Consider the following 21,880-nt stretch of genomic DNA (forward strand, 5'->3'; position numbering starts at 1 on the left):
ATCTAAAAATACAAAAATGGCCGGGTGCAATGGCTCACGCCTGTAATCCCAGCACTTTGGGAGGCTGAGGTGGGCGGATCATGACGTCAGGAGATCGAGACCATCCTGGCTCACATGATGAAACCCCGTCTCTACTAAAAATGCAAAAATTAGCTGGCGTGAACCCGGGAGGTGGAACTTGCAGTGAGCCAAGATTGCGCCACTGCACTCCAGTCTGGGCAACAGAGCGAGACTCTGTCTCAAAAAAAAACAAAAAAAAAGTACAAAAATTAACTGGGTGTGGTGGCAGGCACCTGTAATCCCAGCTATTCAGGAGGCTGAGGTAGGAGAGTCACTTGAACCTGAGAGGCGGAGGTCGCAGTGAGCTGAGATAGTGCCATTTCACTCCCGTGTGGGCGACAAGAGCCAAACTCCATTTCAAAACAAAAACAAACAAACAAAATCCACAAGATAGAATTTGATCAGCAAAGTGAGGTGAGAATTCTAGTCATTTTGTTCTGCCATTGTACATATTAAAATAATTATTACTTTGCTGTTCTCCAATATTTGTCAAGTTCCCTATTATTTTTTTAAGTTCTCTAATACTTCTCTAATATTTGCCACTCCCCAACAAATTATAAAACAAGATGAGTTGTTTATATTTGTAGGCACAATTTATTTTAAAATCCACACAAGAAACTTAGAAATGCAGCATTATCTTCAGACATCACATTCTAGCTCTGTTTAAATACCACATATGCTAAAAACTGACGCCAGGACATTCTCTAAATGAGTTACAAATTAGTTTCTGGAAAGGAAGTGCTCCATGAAAAGCTTATAGCAAGATAACTCGGGCTTTCAGGTGGAGTATGGCACTTGAATTAGTCTTACAATAATTGTGTACATAGTATGTTTAGTCATTATTGAATCACAAGTTTCAGGAAGTACCTTTTTTAATGCACATGCTGAGAGAACCGTCAATATGCCTTTGTTCCTGCTGAGGGATCTGCCATTCTGGAGGTACAAATACTGCAGATAGAATTATCACCGCAGGACTACGTCAAGTTCAGAGTGTTCAGGATCATTTCTATATAAAACTACAATTAGCTGAACTATGGCAAAGGTCCTTGAACATAAAGCTTTTCTTCATTTCATTGCATCTTAATAAGTAGAATGCCACTACAGTAAATGCTGTTTACTTGTATTTTATTCACATGTAAGTTATGATTTTTCTAACTACCCATCTCTGTAGCTATAAATTTTTTCCTTCCTGAAAATCTCTCTTCCACACCTGTTCTACTTGTCCCTTTGTTCCCTAAAGCCTGTATTTTTTCTTTAAGGGGATCTATTTTTCTTTGAAACAATTGCTGGAAAGCCAGCCTCAGAAAGGGAATAGGAATGTTTTTCCTGTATTTTGAAACAAAAAATTTTCCATAGGAATATCCGTTCAATTATAGAACAGAAATCAATAGGAAATTAGGGCATGGTCAACAGGGGTTTGCTTGAAAACCTCTATTCTATGAAATGTGGAATCCTGCCATGGTGCCATGCAGGCATAACGAGGCGAGGACAATGCATTCCCATGAGTTTTCCAGCTTCTTGCAGGGTGAGGACCATCCACACTGGCACTTGCTCTGGCTTTTACTCCTCGGACACCTGTGGCACTGCAGGACCATCCTGTAAGCCTTCCAACTCAGCTTCACTTTCAAGAGATTCTTTCTTTCCTTCCCCGGAATCTTCAGGATTGGAATCCTTTTGAGAGATACCCACTTCAGCCTCTGGTTGCTCTTCATTAACACAGTTAGAATTGACATCAAGTTTGCTGTCTGATTAAAAAAAGAAGACGTTGTTATTTTGTTCCTACCATGTGTCAGACACTCTTCTCAATGCTTTACATGTATTATTTAATCTTCCTATCAACTACACGAGGTATATGATTATCTACTGTCATCGCTAACATTATTTTACAAATGAGAAAACTGAGAGGAGAGAGGTTTGGCAACTTGCTGCAAGTTTCCTAGCGAGTGAAACAGCAGAACCAGCATTTGAACTCAGGCCTCTGGCTCCAAAGCCATCTCTAAATCAAGATTGTTGCTTGGGATTTGACAAAGCCTGTACTTGAATACAGCTTTTCTGTGAATTTGTTTGATGTCCTTGGAGAGGTAATTGCCTGGATGCAGTTGTTTCCCTTGTCTATAATATGTAGGTAATAAAGGCTATCCTACACTGGTGAAGAATAAAGTTGTCTGTAACATTTAGAGCAGTGTTTGGTGCATGAATGATGCTTAACAACTGGGAGTGCCCATTCTACTGACAATCTTATTCTCCCTCAATGGTGTGTTAGTAATGAACATTTGTTACTTTCTGTCCTTAGCACATAGAATAAAAAAGTTTGGTCATGAAAACAAGAGAAGGCATGGCAGTCAGAAAGCCTGACTATTCTCTTAAGGATAAATGGTTTAATTGTGTACAAATCATTTAATTCCACCGAGAGTATTTCTCAACCCAGTAGTAGAGGGGATATGGTTCCTTGAGAGGTGGAGGCGGAAATGCCTGGTATCAGAGTCACCGAGGCATCTTTTTCAAACTACATGCACTCCCCCAGAACATATGATATATTCTCTGGAATGAGGCATGAGGGTGGGGGCAGTTCTCCTTTCCAGTCTGATGATCACTGCTGAAGCAACTCACTATTTCTGATGAAAATGGGTCACAAAACCTCAAGAGGGATGGAGAAAAAAAATACAAAATTCACTGCTCTGACACTTGTAGAAATTTGTTCTCTATATTAGATCTGCAATTTAATGAATGATTTATAAATGTGCTCTGTAATTTCACGTGTAGTTCTGAAATTTAATTAAGGAATTTAAAGGCTTCCACCCTTAAAATCTTCTAGTAGCCATTAGTGGAAATTTAATTAATTCCCTTATTCAAAGACTTTAAAATCCTTCATGAACAGAATATAAGTTGATACCCATTAAGAGTCCCATTGTTGCAGGGCAGTCACCTAAGCTAGAATGTAAAGTATGAAATGAACTACATCCCTCAGATTTTGACATCTCTGTTTTCCAGTGATGTCTAGGCTGACTATATCCTAAGAACTTAAAAAAGGGACACATTTACATTTAAATGTGATTCTTACATTGGTCACTCCTGAGCTCCTATGGCTTCCAGAGAAGACTCAGTTTCAGTGTGTTAAGCTCACCTATCATCTCTCTCTCCCCACTAAGCAGAGTGAACTCGGTTTTTATATACATACGGTTTTCCTCTTGTCTCTTTTCTTTGGCAGCCTCCAATTGTTGCTTTTCGTAAATGTCCTTCAGATTCTTACAGATTTTCTTATGAGTAAACCAGTGTGTTTTCTGGCAGGTTTGATCACAATATATTACCTGAAAGCAATTGTTGGTTTATTTTCATTTCCAGAGCTTGGGTTGTATGATTTCCCAACTATGACTAAACCAAGAACTAAGCTATAAAAATGTCATTTTCCACACTTTATTTTAAAACCATAATATGTGGTTGATATAGTTTGGATGTTGTCCCCTCTAAATCTCATATTGAATTGTGATCCCAAATGTTGGAGGTGGGGCCTAGTGGGAGGTGATAGGATCATGGGGGCGGTTTTCTCATGAACGGTTTAGCACCCTTCCCTTGGTGCTGTCCTCACAATAGTGAGTGAGTTCTTACAAGATCTGGTTGTTCAAAAGTATGTGGCAACTCCCCCACCTCCTCTTGCTCCAGCTCCTGCCATGTGACATGCCTGCTCCCCCTTCACCTTCCACCATAATTGAAGGCTTCCTGAGACCTCACCAGAAGCTGAACAGATGCCCATGCCATGCTTCCTGTACACCTTCAGAACCGTGAGCCCATTAAACCTCTTTTCTTTATAAATGACCCAGTCTCAAGTATTTCTTTATAGCAACATAAGAATGGCCTAACACAGTATCTGTGTATTGATTTAGATTTATAGTTCGTAGCTTTACTTTAAAGCAATAATGAACATATAACAAACAGTCTACCAAAGACTTTAGCAAATAGATTATTATGAACCCGCCATGTGCCAGAATGAGTACAGTACAATGACAAGGAAGATAGAGATGTTGTCCCAAAGGTACTAGGGTCAGGAAAAAGAAAGATATGGAAGAAGGGAGAGAGGCAGGCACCTAAATACATAATTTCTTAACACAGTACAGGATGTAAGAGTGATGGAGGCATAGAGGAAGCAGCAACTCACTCTACCTGTGGTGAGTCAAGGTAGACAGAAAAATGGGAAAGAAGAATTCCAACTGGAGAAAATATCTAGTACAAAAATGCAGGAACAGGGAAGTGAATGATATGTTCAAGAACAGCAAGAAGTTTTTGTAAATGGCCTTATAATTTTGCAAGTGGGGGTGGAAAGGAGATGGGAATGAGTGTTATTAAACACTATATGCCAAGCACTGTGCTGGGCCCTTATACATATATTGTATTATTGGCCCCAATACATGTATTGGCCCCTTATACATATATTGTATTATTAGCAGAAGACAGACACAGTAAAGAACTATATTGATCCTATTAATTCTTTTCCAAAACTACTTTTTAAGTATTAAATAGAATATTTTCATTGCTAGAATTTATTAGAAAACTAATGTCCACTCTTACAGAATATTAAAACTCAATCATCAGCTTGGCTGCATCTAAACCAGAGGTCAATGAAATAAAAAGAACTCCATTCTTACCATTTTGCAAACTGAACATCTTTTACTTGCTCCCTTTTCTCCACAGGTAGTGCAAAATTCCACATCCACAAAACCCACCTGGCCAGTGATGGCTTGGGTAAGGACGGAGAATGCAGTGGGATCAGAACCCTAGAGTGGGCATGAAGAGGAGAAAAAACAAATTCTGAAATCACCACGGAAACACTACAGAGGTATCAGCCCATGGACACTGCTGTCCTACAATGTGACACAAAAAGGAAGAAATCATTAAGGCTATAGATTACACAGGCTTTAAGACAAAATGACAAAAATCTTTTAGAATGTACCATTTTCTGTACAAAACATATGAAAAGTCAGTCATATGTCCAAATAATTAAAGAGAAAAAAACACCCTTAATCTAGAACAAAAGTATTTTTCCAATGAGGATAATTCAGTAAGTCCATAGGGTTTCAGATTTAGGACAGTAACTCCAGAGTGGAATTTTTTTCTGAGAACTGACATCCAGAAAATATTCATATTCAGTGAGACAATTACAGGGCACATCAAAAATGTTTAACTATCTTAATTCCGAAAAGTTTAGTACAATCTAAGTATTTTAAAGACAATATATTTAAACTCATTTACTTGATGTAGGCTTGCAATTCAAATAAATTATCACTATTATAATCGGTATGTTCCAAATTTGTTAAGAAACACACATGCAGCAATTGAATCAAAGTATTAAGAAAAACCAAATGTGTGAAACTTATTACTAGTGGGCAATGGAAAATTAAAATAGGTTAAAAAATATTTATGATTTTTATTTATTTTTATTTTTTTGAGATGGAGTCTCACTCTGTCACCCGGCTAGAGGTGCAGTGGCTCGATCTTGGCTCACTGCAACCTCCGCCTCCCAGGTTCAAGTGATTATCCTGCCTCAGCCTCCTCAGTAGCTGGGATTGCAGGCACCCGCCACTATGCCTAGCTAATTTTTTGTACTTTTTTTTTGAGATGGAGTCTCGCTCTGTTGCCCAGGCTAGAATGCAGTGGTGTGATCTCCGCTCACTCCAAGCTTCGCTTCCTGGCTTCACGCCATTCTCCTGCCTCAGCCTCCAGAGTAGCTGGGACTACAGGTGCCCGCCACCACACCCAGATAATTATTTTGTATTTTTAGTAGAGACAGGGTTTCACTGTGTCAGCCAGGATGGTCTCGATCTCCTGACCTCGTGATCTGCCCGCCTCGGCCTCCCAAAGTGCTGGGATTACAGGCATGAGCCACCGCGCCCGGCCAATTTTTTGTATTTTTAGTAGAGACAGGATTTTACCATGTTGGCCAGGCTGGTCTCGAACTCCTGACCTCATGGTTCGCCCGCCTTGGCTTCCCAAAGTGCTGGGACTGCAGGCATGAGCCACTGCACCCGGCCTATAAACTTTTTTTTACAAAGAAAATTATAAGGGGCTGGGTGCAGTGGCTCGCACCTGTAATCCCAGTACTTTGCAAGGCCAAGGCAGGCAGATCATTTGAGGTTAGGAGTTCGAGAGCAGCCTGACCAACTTGGTGAAGCCCCGACTCTACTGAAAATACAAAAATTAGCCAGGCATGGTGGCACGCCTGTAGTCCCAGCTACTTGGGAGGCTGAAGCAGAAGGATCACCTGAGTCCGGGAGGCAGAGGTTGCAGTAAGCCGAGATCGTGTCACTGCACTCCAGCCTTGGTGACAGTGCAAGACCTTGTATTTAAAAAAAAAAATTATAAGGGTAAGTATTTATCTATCTGAGACAATGCTACTAAAACCTATTTAGCAAAAAATAATCACAGCGTTTCTATTTTTCTTACCTACTCCTAATAGTTCTTTGTTCTGAGTGTTTCAAATTTGTTCATTTGTTCCAAACCAGCATTTTGACACTCTTTATAATTTTCATTTTATTTGAGTATTTGCTTTTTCTTCCTAAGAATATTTGTTTTTATATTATCTTACCAACTGTACATAATAGAGGTTTAAAAATATCACCTGGGAACAATGTCCTACACTGTTCTGTATACTCAAGATAGTCAAAGAAAATATTCAAAGATTCAAGAAGTATTTTAAAAGTAGCACTCATTTTGAAACTGCCATGTTCTTCTTGAATACAAATAATAATGACTGGGTCTGCTTTCACATGAAAGTGCTATGAATTCTCTTTCATGCTGAGCCTTGAGACAGGCAGAAGCCAGAGTTACACAGCAGCAGAGGGAACCAAAAGCTGAGCAGGAGGACCCAGGCATTAGCACTGTCAGAAAACAACACAGTGAAGCTCACAGCAGCCAGCCCTGAGAACCATCGTATGCCGGGAAAAGGTGGGCATCACTTCAGATGCTTAGAACTCGCAGAATATGAAAACCCATTAGGCAGTAAACAATGGCTGTGATATGCACAATCACAAGCATTTGGGATGAAGTTTTCCAGACAGAAGAACATAAAACTCTCAAAGAACAAAAATGTTTAAAGAAAAGTCTTTCTAAAATGCATTAAATACTATCTTAACTTTATTATAAACCTTTTCTTGATGACTCAGATCACTGGGATAAACATTAATCATTATACTCTAGGCCGGGTATGGTGGCTCACGCCTGTAATCTCAGCACTTTGGGAGGCCAAGGCGGGCAGATCACTTGAGGTCAGGAGTTCAAGATCAGCCTGGCCAACATGGTGAAAATCCGTCTTTACTAAAAATGCAGAAACACGTTAGTTGGGCATGGTGGTGTGTGCCTGTAGTCCCAGCTACTTGGGAGGCTGAGACATGAGAATCGCTTGAACCCGGAAGGCTGAGGTTGTAATGAGCTGAGATTGTGCTACTGCACTCCAGCCTGGGTAACAAAGCAAGACTCCTCCTCAATAAATAAATAAAAATAATAATTATACTATATAAACTCTAATTACAATATTCTATTATATGGAGCTAGGATAACTTGTTGACCACGATATTGATCTGCTTTTTTTTTTTTTTTTTAAAGAAATCTGGGTTGCTCTTTTAGTTTTTGTTTTTTCCCATGAAGGTAAAAGGTCAGCAACCATTCGTGAGTACTGGAAATCCCACATAACAGGTACTGCTAGTTGCTTCTCTGATACCAATTCTCCCAGCTTCCTCACTAACAGAAGCATAATTTTGTTCAGAGCAGCAGTGTTTAGAAAAGCCAGAAAAAATAATTTTCCTGGACTCCTGTGTAGCTAAGGAAAGTCATATGACACAGGCAGAGGGCTTCTGGGAGAGCTTATGTTTTCCAGATATAGACCCCTTTGCTCTTCCTGCCTGCCTGGGATAGGAATGTGAGCTGGAGGAGGAAAATCAAATGTCTCGTAATCATGAGATCATAAGTATGTGTATGAGAACCTACACAGCTAAGGAATATTGGAAGGGAAAGATGAGAAAGTGTTTGGGTCCCCAAACTATCTTTAAGTCACTATGTCAGACCTAGTCTGCCTACCTTTGGGCATCTATGTATATGTGAATACATAAACCCTTATCTATTTAATTCATGGTTGGTTGGGCTTTGATATGTGCTGCCAAGACACATTTGTAATTGACAAATCATAATTTGCTAACTTTATTCTTCCAAAAGCATAAACACTAAATAGCCAATTATATTAAAAAGTATGAGTAAAGAAACTCTTGAAAGTAGGGGGAGCACACATGAATAAATTAATGCATGAGCTTTATGAGATGGTCTTGTCTGCTCAGGTCTTTCTTGTTTATCTTATGGTTCAGACTACGTGAATTCTTAATGTACGAAGGAGCATCTGGAGCCCACTTCAAGCCCTGATGTTCCACACTGAGAATGACATAACAACCCAGACAGAAGGCACAGAGAAGGGAACCAGATTTGCCAGAGGGAGGGAGGAAGCCATGGATGGGACTGGTCTTAGGATCAATTTCTTGCCTGATTGACAAAAGCTGATCAAGTTTTTGATTGAAACGTATAAAAGCATGAATGGGTATAGATAGGGTAAACAAAAATCTATTCAAAATAGAAAAGGTGGCTGGACGCAGTGGCTCATGCCTGTAATCTCAGCACTTTGGGAAGCCGAGGTGGGTAGATCACCTGAGTCAGGAGTTTGAGACCAACCTGGTCAACATGGTGAAACCCCATCTCTACTAAAAATATAAAAATTAGCTGGGCATGGTGGCGCATACCTATAGTCCCAGCTACTCAGGAGGCTGAGGCAGGAGAATCATCTGAACATGGGAAGCGGAGGTTGCAGTTAGCTGAGATTGTGCCACTGCACTCCAGCCTAGGCAACAGAAAGAGACTCTGTCACAAAATAGAAAAGGTCAAATAAATTAAAATATATGACAAATGAATAGTAAGTAATTTAAATAACAGATAAAGTTAACAAAATGCACTTATATAGTGCATACGTATAAATAGGTTTTAAGTATGGACATTTTCTAATCAGAGGCATTAAGGTGTATTATAGGAAGCTGGGGCATACTTTGAGATTGTTATCAGGAATGATAATGAGCCTTCCCATGGCTTATCCCACTACATCCCCACTGCCTGGACACTATCACCCTAGGCGATCAATTCATACTTGCATCTAGTGTATGACTTTGTGCTGGTAATTCATATAGCTACAAGTGTACATGTGTGTACCTATATTACATAGTGAATGTATTTAAAATGTAAGTTTCTACCATAACCATCTACATTTCAACATAGGGACGTCCTGTTTATTAAACTATGAACCATAATAAGGTAAGAAGAAGATCGTGAGATGGGAAATAAATAAACAGGAACAGGTTTGGCAGGCAAACCTATCTCCACCTTTGTTCCTAAAAATATTCTGAAATAATAAAAATAAATACTAAAAAGAACTTGCCTTTAACAATACAATATGTGGTAATTAGGTCTTACTGATAGAGTCAACTTAGGTAAGAGGAGCCTTACAATTTCAACAGGAGCAATGCTTCGAACCAGCTGCTGGAGGAGTGTAGCTTCGCAGTAAGGAAATTTTCTGATACTTTCTCTAATGATCTTTTCTTGATACACTGGAAAGCCATCAGAAGCTCGGCCTTTTAACAAGCTGAAAGATATTTTTTAAAGAGTAATTGGAGTTGAATCACTAAGCATTCTCTCCTAGCTGAACTCAACAGTTTTTAGTAGTTTCTTCTGTTACTTATGATTTTCTTTGTCTCTTCAAATCATGATGATGGACTCAATTCAAATTGCTGTTCAAACTATATGTTAGGCTAGGCCTTATAAGGTTTTCGGGCCCATTAAATGAATATGCAAAGGTGACTACCACCATAAAACATGCTAAACGCTGTTATCAGATTAGCTAGTTACTTATTACCATGTCAGTTATTTGTACTAAGAATAAAAACTCTCATAGAGTCACACCCTTCAGACTTAGTTCCCTTTTCTAGGTAAGGATGCAAGAGAATTTGATCTCTGGTGGTCAGAGAACAAGCATAACACACAGCTCTCCAAAGTACAGTAACAGAGACACCCTGGATGCCATTATAAATCTAGAGCTGCAACCTAGGGCATGAAATATTCTCAAATTTGGACTTGGGCCACTTTCTCAGTGTGTGATCTTACACATGCTATTTAACCTCTCCAAACCTCAGATTCCTCATCTGTAAATTGCTGGTAACAACAAAAACATCACAGTAAAGGATACAGAACTGAATAATCACTCAATATAAGTATAATATTATTCTGTTTGTCAAAGACTAAATGTGATTCCAACAACAGCAATTGCTGCCAAAATGTTTAATTTTGAAACTCATAATAATGAGGCTTCATATAAAAAACCAATATTCACTTGAGTGTATTTTATAAACAACATAGTAAAAAGAGTACCTTTTGATCAAGGTGTCCAGTTTATTCTCTCCATCTTTTAAGAAGTTAATGCATTTCTGAAAGATACAGCTTATGTAATGCATTTTCATAGCCAATACTTCATTCATGTCTCTTTGCTTCATACATTTCTCACAAATCAAATCCATCACTCTGTAGCATTTATTCAGGGCTGCTTCTTCTGTCAGCAGGGGATTCTCATTTACAAGCATCACGATCTAGAGGAAATCCCAGTGTACTCAGGTATTAAAGGAGGGACTTGTCCATGTACAAATTAGGTAGTCCATTTAGTTGATTTCAAAAGATTACCAAAGAAAGCCTTCCTTAGGATCATGAAGTTATTCTGTTATTTGTTAGAATGCAAATTACCCAGAACTTATAGAACTAATATAGAAAGACCCTAAAATAGTGGAATCTCTTGAACTCTGTATGTCAAAGTTATAATGTGATCTGCCATCTACCTACGCCAGAGTGCCAGTATGCCACTCAAGAGCACATGATTTTACAGTCTCTGTTAAATGCACGTTTACTAAAGATAAACATGGCAAATTTGTACATTTACATAAAGAATCAAATCATTGAGCAATAACCACTTTTAGTTAACATTACTCAGCTCTAGAATTTCATGGCTAGGAGAACTACAATTCTCATTAATTCTTATTAAGCACAAGAAAATGAGATTTTTTTCAGAATGAAGTCTAAAAATGAAATATGCTTTACTTCCCGATTAACTATATTTCTCTGTGGAAATTTTCCTGAAGATGCTTCCAATCATCTACAGTAATGAGAACAGGTCAGAGAGGAAGCCATAAATAACTTTAAAGGGGAAATATTAGAATGATCAAATCTTACATATTATGAATCCCACATTTCCTATGTATGCACAGATTATGCTAAATTTAGTGTAATAAGGAATATTTTTGTATTAGCTTTGTTGTAGGGTAGATTATTTGAAGTAGGTCTGCATAGGACTGCTGTAAACATCCAGGGTGGCATAACAGTAATGTAAACATGAATGTCAGAGTGGCAGGAGGCAGCCAAATGCCTAGAGAGAATGGGGGGGCTCCTCAGTGAATCCCCACTTCCAAGCCAAAGACAGTTTAAAGCCTGAAAGCCAAGCTACAAATTAAATCCTCAAACTGGATTGAGAACTTGTCTTCCTGTTTGACTCAATTTCTTCCGATTGATCCCCACCCTTCATGTATTTTACGTACACCTACCCTTTCCTAACTGGTTTTCTACACTGTCGTGCCCACCATTGAGTGGTGTCTTCGCTTTAACCTTTTTTACATACTCACAAACCAATCAGCATGCACTCCCCATTCTGAGTCCATAAAAGGACCTGGACCCAGGCACTTTCCCACCTTTGGGTAGGGAACCACCCCCGCCCGTGTCCCCTCTTTGCTGAGTGCTTTCCTTTCACTTAATAAATTTTACTCCACTCATTCTCCAGTGTCTTCCTGGTTGTAAGACAAGAACTTGGATCTAGCTGAACTAAGGAGCACAAAGACCACAACAAATGTTAACAGGGACACAACTGTATGCACAGAGCAGACAGCCAGTCAGTACTTGCTAACCTACCTGTTACAGCTAAATCAATATCCCAGGGACTGTACATGTCAGGGAACAACAGGTAGATTTCCTGAATTAGATTCTTTTCTTTAGGCATGAAAAAAGATCATCTATTAGTAAAGCCCATAGCTAGCCCTCTAATTAGAAATTTAACACAGATTAAATGTCCTTATAAAATTAAACTAATTTCACTTTTTGACATTATTAGATTTATACACAATCCAGTGTTTTACAAAAATCCAGCACTTAATAATAAGTTATTAGACTTAATGAAGTAAGTATAATCAGAATCCTTATTGATAACTCTCTTTACCAAAACATACTTTGACAATTTATGGTGGAGAAGAAAAGACTCATTAATTATCTGTTTCTACTTCTGCTAATTGTAATCATTTAAAGTTATTTGATCAGTATTTTTATATATGGCATTTATAATCAACTATAGAATCTTAAACTTACAAGTGAGAATTCTTTCAAAAAATTTCAAACAGAGCCCAGATTAATAATTTTTTGTTTGGAGACATCAGACCTTATCTATGTTTTAATACACAGCACAAATATACACCAAGAAAAATGACAAATAACCACATCATTAACATGAGCTTATTGAAACAATTACATAGCTACACACAAAAGGATATTTGTACTTGTTTCCTTCCTTAATCTCTGCAGCATTATGAAGGAAATCCATTTTATTAATTAATGAGGAGGAGCAAATAAACATATTTCTATTGGCATTAAAAACTAGGTAAACTTTTACCATTCAAAGGATTGCTACCTGAGAATATGTTTATGTAGTGGCATTTTGAATTCTTTTTATTTTTTAAATCCTATTTTTAAAAACTGCTGAATCTTCAATACTGGGCTTGAAAATCACAATAATCAAAGACATGATTGTTCTGTGCACATCTGCCTCCTGTCCACTTAGAAACCCTGCTCTGCTGACATTTTTTTCTGTGATTTTGTTTTTCTCCTAGATAACCTTCATATTCTGGGCATCAGCACAAACCTCCAAGTCCTTTTTGAAAACAAATGCATCCTTATTGCTATGGCAGGCACTTAATCTAGACACAAATACAGCTATATTACGTGCACTGTAATGAAAAGTGAGGTGTGTATTGGGGAGAATTTCTGAGCTTGTTTTAAAAGCTGTTTAACATTGCACAGTGGTTATTACTTTTTAAATAATACTCCATAGGAAAGGCCATGCTAGCTTAAAAAGGGGGTAGAGCAATAAAAATGGGCCACAACAACAAAAGCAACTGGGTGGCTTTTATATCCAAAGGACGGATAAAAGAAAAGGTTTTGAGCAAATAGATTGTTTATACCTACAAAAAGCAAGGTCTGGTCTGGAGGAAGGTATATAATAGGATAGTCCCCTTTATACTCTAAAAAATATTATGTAGTCTATTTCAGACTATATATCTTTACAAATTATTGTCTGCATAATTATGCCCTCAATCTAATTTACTTAAAATATATACCTTCAAAGATAACTGAAGGTAGAGTATTAATTATTATTAGGACATTTAACCCTGAAAGACTGGGTTCCAAGTAAACATAAAAAATTATTCCACAAGCCTGGCCAACATGGAGAAACCCCGTCTCTACCCGAAATACAAAAATTAGCCAGGCGTGGTGGCGGGCACCTGTAATCCCAGCTACTCAGGAGGCTGAGGCAGGAGAATTGCTTTAACCTGGAAGGCTGAGATCTGTACCACTGCACTCCAGGCTGGGCGACAGCGCGAGACCCTATCTCAAAAAAAAAAAAAAAAAAAAAAAATCCACAAACCCTTATTGCAATCTGAAGGGGTAGAAACATAGATACGAAAGACAGTGAATCAGCAAAATACAGGGAACTTCTTCAAATCAATCTAAGCCAGAATATCCTGTATTGCTCAGGCAGTAGAGGAACAAGGGTCTTATAGAACCACACACATTCTCTACATTGAGAAATACTGTACCCTGACAGAAACCTGTCTCCCCATCCCAGCCAGCCCATGCCTGAAAGAGTGCCATGGACAGAGGTCAATGCTTCTCTAGTTCTCTTTTCCCTAGGTATGCTGGGAGGGAGAGAAACACTAACACAGAAGAAAATACATATTTTTTAAAGGTTAAATTCTAAGCTCTCTGTAATCTCCACTAGAAACATGAGTATGCAGTTCACAACTGAATTTGCCAACTTAGTATCACAAGTGTTGCCTCTGGCAGTTCTTCCAGAATATTAAGAAAAACTCTGAGTTTTCTAAAATAAAAATAGCAGATTTCACTTTTCTGTCTGATGCGAAAGGTATCTACTAGTTTGTCATCTCTCTTAAGGGCCTAGAAAATTAATTTGGGTGGAGGAACACACAATGAGTAAATTTGGTTTGTTTCTCAACCTTCAAGTACTCAAGAAAGATGCACAGGGATGCATCAACAAAGTAATAAGACTATGCACATTTTGGATCTTATATCTTTGAACGAGTGTCAGTCTTCAAAAGAGTTAGTTACCTTATAAGAACTGTCCACTCATTTTCATGATGCTCAGCAGACTCTGCACAAATTCTTCTTTTGTAATAAACTTCTGGGGAAATCTATTTTACTACATGATAGTAACGCCTTATGTTAAGGAAGAACCTTAACTTTTGACACAACTTACTATCTTGCTCACTTAAACAACTCTGAACTACTATCAAATCTTTATGAGTAAAAGCATATGATAGATACTGAAATTGAAATAGGACCTCATCACTGTAGCACGCATGTAGCTGTGTAGTTTTCTGTGATGATTATTGAGGAAATTATACTTTAGCTGGATTTTTTTAAAAAAATTATGTTGTAAACAACAACAGCAAAAGCCTGTATTTTTAAAATCTGGAAGACAATAGCAGTGAAATATTTCAGAATAGCTCTTGAAGTTTCCCAGTTAAGCCATTTGAACTTATGTGTTGGCCTATGAAATTTGAAAATCTGATTTGATGAATTACTGGAAGAACTATGTTAGTTAAAGGCATCAAATAGCCACTTAGCTTAAAAACGTGCTCATGATTACATTTCAGAATCTTTCTTAGAAAATTATTGTAATAGATGCTGTTAGTGCCCCACATACATCCTTTTTGCCAGGCCTGTATACCAGGCCCCAGGGGCTCTCAGGGTCAGCTACTATGGTCTTTTCTCCAGAGGACTATCCTCATTGAAAGGGAGCCACCTCATTTGGTACTATGTGGGAGGCTGTCCTTTCCCTCTGGAGACAGGCCCCACCCAACAACAGACTGATGAATACAAAAGAATCCCCTTGCCTCTCTGGAGCCACTCACACTCCAGAGCTCCCGATGGGATGAGGTGGAAGCTAGGCTTCAGCAAACCCATCTCTTTGCATGGCTTTTCCTGATGCTTTAGTCTGTTTCTCTCTCGCTCGCTCACTTCCAGGTTTCAACAGAGTGTTCCTTCAATAAATTAGCAGGCCAAAAGAGCCCACTGCAAGCTCTACATCTACAAAACCCAACCCCAGACAATTATGATCCTGTATAATAAAAGCAGTTTAAACTCTGAAGCAATATTTACATAAAAAGCAAATACGGTAGACACCACACTACCTTGACAGGATGAAGATTCGTTGTGGTGATAATTTTGTGCAGTGGGCCTGCCAACTTTGGGGGCAGTTTTGGCTCTTTATCCAGTCCCTGGGGCTTAGTGTAATAATCCAGTCTCTCTCGAGGAAAGAAATTGTTGATTATGGTCACACAATCATGTTGACCTTTTCATAGAAAATAGAAAAGTTGTAGTTTTAGTATTAAAAATAACATATCTGGTTTTTAAAATTAATTATGTTGCTATTTTTGTGATGTAAACATGCACCAGTATCTTTATTTTTCAGGAAAGGAGAGTAGAGGAGGAGGAGGAGAGATAAAATATTTTAGAGAACATTTATAAACATTCCTTGTAAAGTTGATAAACAATCTTTGAAAGACACAGAATCCAAAATACATATGAAGATTACGTGGGTTACAAAAGAAAGCACTATTCAACTTGTAAGAGACCTTAAGTATTTTATAACAGTTGCTTGTAAGTTAAATGTCTCTTCTTCCCAGCCTATACAAATGATGCTCATGTTTCCCTAATCACATCCCGTTGTATTTACACAAAATTTAAACTTACTCCATATAAAGTATTGTTCTTACTATAATGATAATATTAAACTAAATCCCTCTCCCCCTTATCCCCTACCCCCTAAATTTGAGAAAAGCTTGCCCTCTTTGTGAAATGTACAGAAAAGGCTTTTGCTCCCATAAGCTTGGAATCCACATCGTGGCTTTGCACAGAATTCCAAGCCACTTCTCTAAGCCATCTCTAGTTAAAAATGGTTCTATGAAAGCAAATTCTTCCCTGGTGAAGTTGCTGGCCTGCAAGTGTGCTCCTGCGGCCTCCCCTCCCTAGCTCTCTCTCCACTACCTCTCTGGAGCAAAGCAGTGGTCACTCTGGGCAAGCAGGCAGAATCCACAGGGCACACAGGAGGGCGCAGGCTCTTCCTGGATCTCCGGAGGAGACTTCTTCCTCCGCTCTGCCTGATGAGGGCTGGGGGACCAGCGGAGGCGCGCCTGGGGAGAGCGTGCAGATGCCATGGCCCCCGCTCCCGGAGAGTGGTCCCCCCTGGGCAGCCTGCAGGGCCCCTGCCTGCTTGTGCTTGGTCCTGGGAGCGCCTGCTTGATCCTGCCGACAACAGGTGACCTGCGTGGGGATGGCACTGTGGGCTGGCTGGACGCTGGTGCTTGAGGCTGGCAGAGGGCTCTGCTTGTCCCTGAAAGTTCCTGGGAGAACCCAGGAGTGGTGGGCTTCATCCTTGTGCCTCAGCTGGTTTGCTGACCAAACCAGCTTAATGTCTCAATTAAATGGTTGAATATTTTTGATCAGACATTTTAGAACTTTTTTTTTATGGGAACACCTATCTTTTTATTGAAGCTGGATGTAGATTTTGTTTTAAGGAAGCATATGCAGTTAGGATTCATCTTCCCTGGTTTCTTCATACACAGTTGTAAATTTCCCCACAGTTACCTGGGTTGATTTTGATGCTATATTCATAACCCACTTGCATTAGATTTGCTTGGTTGAATGTCATTTTTCTCTCTTCTTGAAGATTCTAGAAGGAGGGATGATAATTTTCTAAAGTAATTAATTAATGTCTTAATTGAGACATTAAATTTTCTTCTTCCACTGATCCAGGACCCTATCAGCTTTACCTGACTTCCTGAGAGGTACAGAACAAGGTATCTATGGGGATCCAGCAATTCTGAAGACTATGCAATGCCTCCAACAGAGGGCTTCTTGGGTTGAAAATGTATGGATAACATTTACCATAACAATAACTACCACAACTAGAGCTAATAAGAGCACTTAAGTTAAGCATATTCAATTATAATATATAAATAGACTTTCAAGAGCCGCAGAGAGATTCAAATTTTAAAAATTAACAGGCAAACTGAAAGAGGTGATCCTGGTTACTATTGAGAACTAAATTAGTAACACAGAGGATCAAGGCCAGGCATGGTGGCTCATGCCTATAATCCCAGCACTTTGGGAGGCTGAGGCAGGAGGATTGCTTAAGCCCAGGAGATGCAGACCAGCCTGGGTAACATAGCACAACCCCATTTCTACAAATAATTTAAAAAATTAGGTGGATACAGTGATACGTGCCTGTAGTCCCAGCTACCTGGGAGACTAAGGCAGGAGGATTGCTTGGGGCCAGGAGTTGAAGGCTACAGTGAGCGTGTTTTTTTTTTTTTTTTTGGTGAGACAGAGTCTGGCTCTGTTGCCCAGGCTGTAGTGCAGTGGCATGATCTTGGCTCACTGCAACCTCCGCCTCCTGGGTTCAAGCAATTCTCCTGCCTCAGCTTCCCAAGTAGCTGAGACTACAGGTGTGTGCCACCACACCTGGCTAATCTATTTTGTATTTTCAGATGGGGTTTCACTATGTTTGCCAGGCTGGTCTCAAACTCCCGACCTCAGGTGATCTGCCTGCCTTAGCCTCCCAAAGTGCTGGGATTACAGGTGTGAGCCACCATGCCCAGCCAAAGCTTCAGTGAGTTTTGATCACACCACTGCATTCAAGCCTGGGTAACAGACACCCTGTCTCAACAAAACAAACAAAAAAGATCGAGTGGATGAAATATCTCAAAACAGAAAAATTCAGATATAGAAATCATTATACAAGAGATGAAAGAGCTGAAGAACAAATCTAGGAAATCTAATAGTGAAAATTAACAGAAATCTCAAAGGAAAAAAAGGAATAGATGGAGAATTAAACAAATGATAAAAGAAAACTTCCCTGATTTGAAAAGAGAATTTAATAGTGATCACAATACCACTTTTGGTACTCTATGCTTTTATTAAGTACCAGAACACCCAATTTCTTTCTTTTTGGGGGGATTGGGGGAGGTGCATATTTCTTTTATTTCTTTCCCCAGTATATACGTCTTGAGAAGTCAAACAGTACCAGTCTATATTAAAAATGTGAAATAAGCCAAGGTGCTCTGTTTAGAAAATGATCACCTTTCCTTCCAGAATCTTCAAGAGAGAAAAATGAGATTCAACCAAGCAAATCTAATGCAAGTGGGTTATAAACACAGTATCAAAATCAACCCAAGTAATTGTGAGGAAATTTACAACTGTATGTGAAGAAACCAGAGAAGATGAAGACAAACTGCACATGCTTCCTTAAAACAAAATCTACATCCAGCTTCAATAAAAAGATAGGTGTTTCCATACACACACAAAAAAGTTCTAAAATAGCTCATCAAAAGTACTGAACCAGACATAGGAAGACTTGAAGATAAAGGAGTCAGAGAAAAATATGGAATTAGCTTATAACTGCATCTTCTCATCAGTCCTCCAACTAGTACAATTAGGAAAAGCAGGCAGCAGGTAGAAATATCTGTACATAAAAATAATTGCTACATAACAAAGACACTGTCACAAGACTAGGGATTTCTTTATTATACCTTTTTTTTTTTGAGACGGAGTTTTGCTCTTTTTGCTCAGGCTAGAGTGCAATGGCGCGATCTTGGCTCACCGCAACCTATGCCTCCTAGGCTCAAGGGATTGTCTTGCCTCAGCCTCCCGAGTAGCTGGGATTACAGGTGCCTGCCACCACGCCCAACTAATTTTGTATTTTTTAGTAGAGGCGGGGTTTCTCCATGTTGATCAGGCTGGTCTCGAACTCCCAACCTCAGGTGATCCACCCGCCTTGGCCTCCCAAAGTGCTGGGATTACAGGCATGAGACACCGTGCCCAGCCTAATTATACCTTTTTAAAAAGAAAAAAAAATATTACTTTACCTTTTTTTTTTCCAGATTAAGGTTTTTCATTTTAGGTAATGCTTATTTTGATATTTTATTTTAATTAATCTGCTAATAACATATTTGAATAATATGTTTAAAGTTTATCTTTGTAAATACTTTATCGTTTAGGTTTAAATTTTTGTAATTGAAATTCTTAAATATTTTACTAGTTTTAAATTTATAAATTCTGAATATACATAAATAAAATAATACTATTAATATGGAAAATAAATGCTGCAGGTGGAGAAGCCAGTACATCATTTTGCTCCCATATTACAATCACTAGATTTGAGTCCTCTAGACTTACAGGGCTCACTGGGTGTGATTAATAGGAACACACACATACAAGACATATTCTTTTCAAATATTTTACTTTCAAGGATAAGCTGAAAATCAAACGCTCTTCCAGAATGAGAAATGTAAAGTTTACAATGGAAAGTAAGTTGAATTCTCATTTGCAAAGCCAGAAGTTAGAAAACTGTAGAATAACTTCTATATGTCTGAGAGAAAAGAACTGTGATATGAGTCAGAAAGCTAGGCAAAATATGACTCACATTTCAGAAAGAAAGGTATTAATAGTTTTGTCATGATGGGTTTCAAAGAATATACAACCTATGTAACCCATTTGAAAAGGTCCTATAACCAAAATCTAAATGAGAACAGAGATGTAAAGACAAAAATGCAGAAATGGAGACAAAGGGGAGGAGAGAGAGGACAGTAAGAAAGTGAGTTCATATGAGTGGGTGAAGATAGATGACAACCAAATCATACAGCTGGTGGTATGGATTACTGAAAGAGAAGCAACACCCTGTCAATGACACTCTCATTACAGCTCGTGCTAAAAATACTAGACTCTCTGAGCAAAGTCCGCAGCTATAGGTATGATTGGCACAGGTTTTGAGGAAGTATCAGAGAAGGCAGAAAGGAAAGACCTGTGGCCTGACAAGGCAAAAACCGAGAATGTGGCGAAATAAATGAAGTATAAGGATTTCATCTTATAAGGTTGCTAAATGGGTAAATATGGGGCCTTGGGGATGGGGGATGTGGTACTGTACAGTTTTGACCAGCCAATCACTTTAAGGAAATACATGTGCGTGCGTGTGCACACAGACACACACACACACACACACACACACATGCATGCACAAACAATAGTCAAGTAAAATAAAGAGTAAAAATGAGGTAAAAGAGGAGGAATGAAACCACATATATCAGTAATTACATTAAATATACATAAGCTAAATACCTGTTAAGAGAGGGAAACTAACATTTTAGATTATAAAACAGAACCCACCTATATGTTTATAAGTTGTACTACTTAAATGAAATGATAAAGATTGAAAATAACAGATGAGCAGATTATTGACAAAAAATGGAATTAGGAATAACTGTAATATCAGTAAAAGTAGAACTAAAAGAATTCAACAAGAAAAAGAGTGACATTATACAATGATGAAACCAATAGTAATATCATATTAAAAGTGAAAAGCTAAAAATATTTTCATTAAAAACAGGAAAAAGGCATGTCAATTATCACTACTATTTCTTCTTACTTAGCCTGAAGCAAATTCAAATAGAAATCAAGATAAAATTTAATAGCTAGAAAACCCAGTAAACTGTAATAAAAATAAGAAAAAATACAGAAATCAATAGCTTTTCTTTATTATCCACAACCAGCTGGAAGTGACTGAGTGTGGAAGTGGTAGTGCAAATTTTTACCATATGGACAGCAACCACAAATTACTAAGAAATAAATTTTGAAAGAAAGAATTGATATGAAGGAACCTATTAAATATTACTGAAAGACCAAAAGTCAGTCCCCTCCCCTAAAAGAAATGTAAAAGTGTACTGTGTAATTGGATGGAAAGTCCTAAACTCATACAAATGTTAATTCTCTGCAAATAATTATATAATCATTTAGTAAAAGAGAATTTAACTTACCACAAAGGTGGTATTTCAGTTTAGTAGGAAAATGTTAGCTGGTGTAATAAATGGTGCCATCACAATTAGCTATATGTCTGGGGGGAAATGAACTCTAAACAAATAAATTCTAGAGGTACCAAAAAAAATCACAAAAAATAACTGAAGGATATTTAGGAGAATACTTATGTAACTCCTGGTCAAGAGGCCCACTTTTAGCAAAACAAGAAACATGGAAGCTATAAAAGAAAAAATATGACTACTTAAAAATAAATTTCCTGCCAGGCACAGTGGTTCATGCCTGTAATCCTAGGACTTTGGGAGGTGGGATGATCACCTGAGGTCAGGAGTTCGAGACCAACCTGGTCAACATGGCTAAACCCCATCTCTACTAAAAATACAACAATTAGCTGGGTGTGGTGGCACATACCTGTAGTCCCAGCTACATGGGAGGCTGAGGCAGGAGAATTGCTTGAACCCAGGAGGTGGAGATTGCAGTGAGCCGAGATTATGCCACTGCACTCCAGCCTGAGTGACAGAGTGAGACTCCGTCTCAAAAAAATAAAAAAATA

At 38.5% G+C, this 21,880-nt stretch overlaps 1 protein-coding gene across 1 annotated transcript in view; it reads right to left on the reverse strand.

Annotated features, from left to right (window-relative positions):
- Window positions 1-631: 631 nt before the first annotated feature.
- The window catches only part of ANKMY2 (ankyrin repeat and MYND domain containing 2), a 41,830-nt gene continuing 20,581 nt past the window's right edge, over window positions 632-21,880 (reverse strand). Inside the window, exons 5-10 of the mRNA XM_030822181.1 lie at window positions 15,651-15,811; window positions 10,504-10,718; window positions 9,586-9,721; window positions 4,701-4,829; window positions 3,239-3,368; window positions 632-1,805 (exon numbers count right to left, since the gene is read on the reverse strand). Coding sequence (XP_030678041.1) covers window positions 1,621-1,805; window positions 3,239-3,368; window positions 4,701-4,829; window positions 9,586-9,721; window positions 10,504-10,718; window positions 15,651-15,811 — 956 coding nt within the window. The 3' untranslated portion in view covers window positions 632-1,620. The remainder of the gene's footprint in view (window positions 1,806-3,238; window positions 3,369-4,700; window positions 4,830-9,585; window positions 9,722-10,503; window positions 10,719-15,650; window positions 15,812-21,880) is intronic.

This window comes from Nomascus leucogenys, chromosome 11, assembly GCF_006542625.1.
Source record: "Nomascus leucogenys isolate Asia chromosome 11, Asia_NLE_v1, whole genome shotgun sequence".
In the NCBI taxonomy this organism is placed as follows: domain Eukaryota; kingdom Metazoa; phylum Chordata; class Mammalia; order Primates; family Hylobatidae; genus Nomascus; species Nomascus leucogenys.